Source organism: Galeopterus variegatus, unplaced genomic scaffold (assembly GCF_000696425.1).
Source record: "Galeopterus variegatus unplaced genomic scaffold, G_variegatus-3.0.2 Scaffold6353, whole genome shotgun sequence".
Taxonomy (NCBI): Eukaryota; Metazoa; Chordata; class Mammalia; order Dermoptera; family Cynocephalidae; genus Galeopterus; species Galeopterus variegatus.
The window spans coordinates 41,467-47,132 of record NW_007732464.1 but is presented as its reverse complement, the minus strand read 5'-3'; the positions used below and the strand labels follow the sequence as shown (position 1 = coordinate 47,132).

The window sequence follows — 5,666 nt, the reverse complement described above, 5'->3', positions numbered from 1 at the left end:
GGCCTGAAGGAGGAAGAGAAGCTGGCCATGGGGTATGGTTGGGGGAAGGGCATCCCAGGCAGAGAGAACAGCCCGTTCAAAGGCGTGTGTACCCAACATGATCATGTGCAAAAAGGGTTTAGTGTCTGGTCCTTAGCAAGCATCCGCTCCTCAGTGTTATTAACACAACAGACTCCTAAAGGGGAAGAAAAGACCCTTTTTACTGTACCACTGTGAGAGTAGAACCTTAGTGTGCCATGAAAACTCTTTCCTCCACCAGTAAAAGGAGGGGCTGGAGCTCTGGAGATAGGAGGTGAGGAAGGGGCATTGACAGCATACCCTGAAGTTGAACCTGCTGCCTCCACTCCCTGCTGTGTGTCCCTGGGCAAGTTGCTTTGCTGCTCTGAGCCTGTTTTCTCTTCTGCAGAACGGGATATATCAGCACCTGCTGGGAACATTCATTCAGCCAAGGCACCGAAGCAGAGTGCTTGGTGCATGCTGGGGCCTTCAGAAGCTGGCTCTGAGTTGAGGGTTCAAGGCCCGGGTGGGGGGTTTCTGGGAGGCGACCCTAGGAAGACCCTGTAGGGTGTGGGGACATGAGATAGGGAGAGGAGCCCTGCAGGGGGCATCAACAAGCAGCCAATGCTGTGTTCAACTGGAGCTCAGACCTGCCTGGGACTGACTGCTGGGGGACAGTGTAGATTCTCACATCAGAGTGGTCCTACTCAGGGACCAAGGGGCTGGGGTGTATAACCGCCCTAACCTCAGTTAGGTTTCCTAGAAAACAGATCCCAAGATGAGTATTGTGGGACAGATGGGTATCCAGGAGGTTACTCCTGGAAGCCCCAGTGGGAATTGGGAGAGGAGCCATGCAGGGGGCGCCAACAAGCAGGCAAGGGGGTGGGCGACGGGGCCCAATCTTGCTGGGGACCTTAGGGAGACTGAAACACCCAAAAGGGCATTCCTCGGCTGGAGCAAGCTACAGGTGAAAAGAAGCAGTGGCCGGCAGTGTGGAGTCCAGCCACATGGGGAGGCCCGGGAGCTACTAAAGATCCCTGCTCCTCCCCGCAGGACTGGGGTTTTCACAAATGCCTCCAGTATCCCAGAGTATCCCAGATCCATAGGGTGCTAGAGGCACTGCAGTGGGTAGGGTGCTGCCTCTGGGTTGCTCATATGACTGTGTCAGTACCTGAGCCTCAGTTTCCCCATCTGTAACATGGGGAGAAGAAATGGTTCCCTCATGGGCGGCTGCGAAGACTTTATGAGGATATACAGAGCTAGGTGCACGAGTTTCTCATGATGATTGGTTTGACTATGGAGTTCAAGTGAAGGGCAGAGGGGCGGGGACTTGATTTGTGGGTAGAGGGAGTCACAGAAGGTGCTGGAAGCAGAAGAGCGTACCCAGCTTGCTTTTTTTTTTTTTTTTCCCTTTTTTTGTCTTTTTTTTTTCGCGACCGGCAACGGATCGCAACCCTCAGTGTCGCCCCCGTACCGGACCGGGACCGGCAACGGGATCGCAACCCTCGGTGTTGCGTCCGCACCTCGCTCAACCAGTGAGCGGCCGGTCTGTATGTGGGATCAGAACCCTCCAGCTTGCTTTAAGCTTTAGGGAGGATGGACGTGGGGGTGGGGGACTGCGGGTTTGGCTGAGGCTCCAGGCCAAGCCTTCCTTGTCCCTTCTCTCTTCTGGAGTCTCTCCCAGCCTTGCGGACTTGGAGGCTTGACCCAGTGACCCAGAGAGGTCGCTGAAGTTCAGTCAGCTCCAGATCAAGGCCACACAGCGGGACGCGGCACAGCCAATGTTCAAACCCAGGCCCAGATCCTCTCTCCAGGGACTTCTGCCTCCAGGCATCCGGTCTTGGGGTATGAGCCCCATTTCGGAAACCCTAGACTCCAAGAGGTTGAGGGACAGCTCTCCAAGGAATCAGGCTGTTTGAACGACCCTCGGCCCGTGCCCTTTCATGCACCGGGACTCTGGGCCTGGCTGCTCCCACCAAGCCCATACTCAACCTCCACCCTGAGCCCCGGCCCACTCCTTGTTCACCAACTACTGTGGCTGTTCCACTCGCGGCGTTGTTTGGGTTTTAATTTTTGTGTTGCATTTAGAAAACTACCCATAATTACAGCTTTTCTGAGAGGAAACGGTCTCCTAGCGCAGACCCCGCTCCCAGCTCGGGCCCGCCTCCCACACACGGCTGCGGAGGGCTGCAGGGACCGCCCGTCCGGCTCCTGGCCCCTCCCAAAGCCCCCCACTTTAATGAGAAGGAAGGAGGTGGGGGGTCGCTTCCATCTCCTGGAGAGCAGAAAAACCATCGTCAGGGAAACCCAGCCTGGCCTTTTCCCCGGGGCTCTCAGCGATTAAGCACGGGCCCCGCCGCTGGGTCCTCAGGGAGGGCGCGTCTAGAGGGAGGCGGAGGCGGCCAACTGATGACTCCATGCGTTACTCGATCACAACAGTGACAAGTCCAGCCAAGGCCAGTGCGGAAGCAGTAATCTGGAGGAGGTGGCCGGAGGAGGCCTGGAGCAGGAGGAAGAGGGGGAGGAGTAGGAGGAGCTGTTGTTCTCGGGGGAGGAGGGAACAGTGCCAAGACGGGAGGTGGGACTGAGAGGTGGATCTGAAGGGAGGGGAGTGAAGGGAGGGACGGCCGCGGCCTCCTGCCCCATAAGCAGATCCGTTCAGGCTCCCCACACCCCCAACCCCGCGGGGGTGATGTTCGGGGGACGTCGGCGGTGGGCAGAGACCCAGCCTAGGCTGCAGTCCAGGCGCAGCCACATGGGGGCTGCTGGGAGCCGGGGAAGGGGTCTCTGAGGTGCATTCGGCCTTGATTCGTAGCTCTCCTTCCTTACCGCAGAACCCCTCCCGCACTAATTCTCAGGCCTGCCCTGCCTAGGACCCCTGTCTACCTGAGTCCCGGGGCAACCTTCCTGCCTCCTCCATGCCACCTCGATCTTATCGGCTTCCCACGGCAGCCCCATAGAACTTCTTAAAATCATCCTGCTTCTCGCGGCTCCAGACCCTGCCATGGCTCCCTACTGCTCCTAGAACAAATCCCAGTGCCTCTTCCGCCCGGCGTGGGCTGCCCTCCCCCACGCCATCATCTCCCGCTCCTTCCCCCTGCTCCGGCCACATCTACCTCCTCGCTGTGCCTACACTTCAACCGCGTGCGCACCTCAGAGCTTTTGCACTTGCTGTGACTGCAGTCTGAGCATTTTGCTTGTAGACCTTTCAGACCCACCCTTCCCCCTTGTTAAAAAAAGTCCCGCCCCCCGTGGCCCCTCTTTCGTGGTGGGGTCCCCTTTCTGTAGTTTCTGCCCTCCAACGGCGCGCGCCTTGTCTGGGCGTGCGCGCGTCTGCGCGCCCCTGGCGCTGCCGGGGGCCCAGAGCCGGCTCTCACCAGACTTCTCTGCCGGCTCCCGGGCGGTGTTTGGAGAGCCTGCCCGGTTGCCATGAGAACCGCGCTCATCGCCCCCGCCCGCCGCGCCACCCCCATAGCAGCCCGCGGGGCTGCCGGCGCCTCCGCCCGCCTCCGGGAGCCCGGGCCCGCCCTCTCCACCGGGCCCCCTCCTCCTGCCCAGCACGTGGCACTCCCTGAAATTATCCGACTGAGTCGCCAGCTTTTGACTGTCCGCCTACCCCACAGACCCTCTGCCCCACGGGAGGTAGCAACGTGTCCCGGCTGGGTCCCCAGAGACCGGCACACAGCAGGCGGTCAATAAATGTTTATGGGATGGATGAAGACTCACATGCATTCAAGGAATCGCGGCTCGGAGAGGGCAAGGGACCCGCCTAGGACACACAGGATTCTGGGGAGCCACAGAGCTTTTGTGGATAAGGTGGCAGGAGGAGCGTCTACCGGGCCGGGAGCCCCAGCTGTCACCAACGTCCTGTGTGACTTGGGCGAGCCACACCCTCTCGGTGCCCTGTTGGGAGTGGGCGCTTGAGATTAGTGACGGGAGGGGTGATGAGGGCGTCCTTGGCGCCCACGCTCACCCGTGGTGTGGGACCGGGCGGTCGCTGGCCCCAGGCCCGGTGAAGTCGTGCAGGCCGCGCCCCCTTCGGCGCTCAGGCCCGACCCCTCCTCCACGCCGGCCCTGGGCCTGGAGGCCCGCGGGAGAGGAAGCGGGGGAGGGGGTGGCCGGCTGGACAGGAAGTGGGAAGGGCTGGCGCCCTACTTCCCCGCCGCTGGGGCCCCTCGAGGAGAAGGCGGGACTGGGGCTGGCCCTGCCTTACCCTTCCTGGTGGTGTCTGGAACCCCGGCGGCTCCCGACTTCTCGCCCGCCGGATGGCCTGGAGTGGGGGATGGTGCTGTCTTGTACGGGGGACCGGCCTCCGTCGGGGAGGCAGAATGGGGGGTCAGCAGGAACGGGACTCATTCACACTCTCTGTCACTCACACGCACACACGGCGCAGGAAACGTGAGTGCACAGCTGCACGGCCCAGGCCCCAGGGAGCTGCGACCTTCCTCGCGCGCGCACACTGCGCCCACCCTGCCTCTGGGCAGCTCAGCTCCGCACACCTGCGGCAACAGCCGCCCGGGCAGCGACCATTCCTCAGGTGCCTGTCATCCCCTCCACGACGATGCACACGTGCACTCACGCACCCCCCCATACCCGTGGCAAACACGCAGAAACATCCAGACCCCGAGTCACAACCTGACCGCCTCCCCCGCCGTACCCACGCACGTCCACGTGCACACGGCCCACAGGAACCCTGGCGCCCAGGCCTCCACTCCTTCCAGGCACCGCCCCCAGTGTCAGCCCCCACCTCCTTTGCACACCCCTTGTGGGTAGGAGAAGGGCCCAGGAGGGGAATGGGACACCCACTGCTTGCCCCGTGACTCCTGCAGAGGGGCAATTAAAAGTAGCACGCGCTCCATTTACAGATGCCAACACCGAGGCTGAGAAGCAGAGCCACCAAACAGTGGTCCAGCACCTACTACTGACACTGGAGTATCACTGTGGGGTGGTGCAGGGTGGCTCCCAGGGTGTGGCCTGGGGATCCCCAGGAGCTTATTTTTGTGTGGCTTGTGTGGCTGCGGGTGGGTGTTTGGCTGTGCGTGTCCGGAGGACATGTGGCTGTGTGGAGCTGGATCGGTTGTGGCGCAGTGAGACCCCAAGTGTGCGTGCAGAGCCCTCGGGAGGCTGCGATGGTGCGCCCCAGGTGACCCGCGAGTAGCTGCGCGGGCGCTTTCCAGAGCTGTTGGGAGCTATGGCAAAGCCCTGCGTAAGCGCGTTTCTGTGCGCCTGTGTGTGCTGTGGCCTGTGTGTTTAGTTCTGACAGTCACTATTTGAGCTGTGTGCATGGGTGTGTGTGTGTGTCGCTGAGTGAGCTGCGTATGTGGTGGTTCCCACGCGTGCTGGGTGCGGGTGGCCTTGCGGGGCAGTACAGCCAGTGTGGCTGCCTGGAGCGCTATGGGGCTATGGGGAGTTGTGCAGCAGCTGTGCGGACTTATGTACAGTGCTGAAGCTTAAGTGTCGCTGTGACTAGGTGTGTGGCTGTGTTCCTGGGCGTGCGACGATTTGGGAGGCCGGTCCTTTCTGGGGTGTGTTTGTGCAGCGCCATCAGCTGTGTATCCCCGGGCGGCCGTCTCCGCGCTCGTGGCCCGCCCGTGTGTAGACTGGCCCCCGGCCCCCGCCCCCCGCGGCGAGCTCTGCGCGTGCGCGCCAGCCCGCGGTCCCGGCTGCGG

General features: G+C 61.9%; 1 protein-coding gene across 1 annotated transcript in view; it reads left to right on the top strand.

Annotated features, from left to right (window-relative positions):
* The first annotated feature begins 3,426 nt into the window (after positions 1-3,426).
* Positions 3,427-5,666, top strand: part of SSBP4 (single stranded DNA binding protein 4) — an 18,116-nt gene continuing 15,876 nt past the window's right edge. The window contains exon 1 of the mRNA XM_008590766.1: positions 3,427-3,639. Coding sequence (XP_008588988.1) covers positions 3,427-3,639 — 213 coding nt within the window. The remainder of the gene's footprint in view (positions 3,640-5,666) is intronic.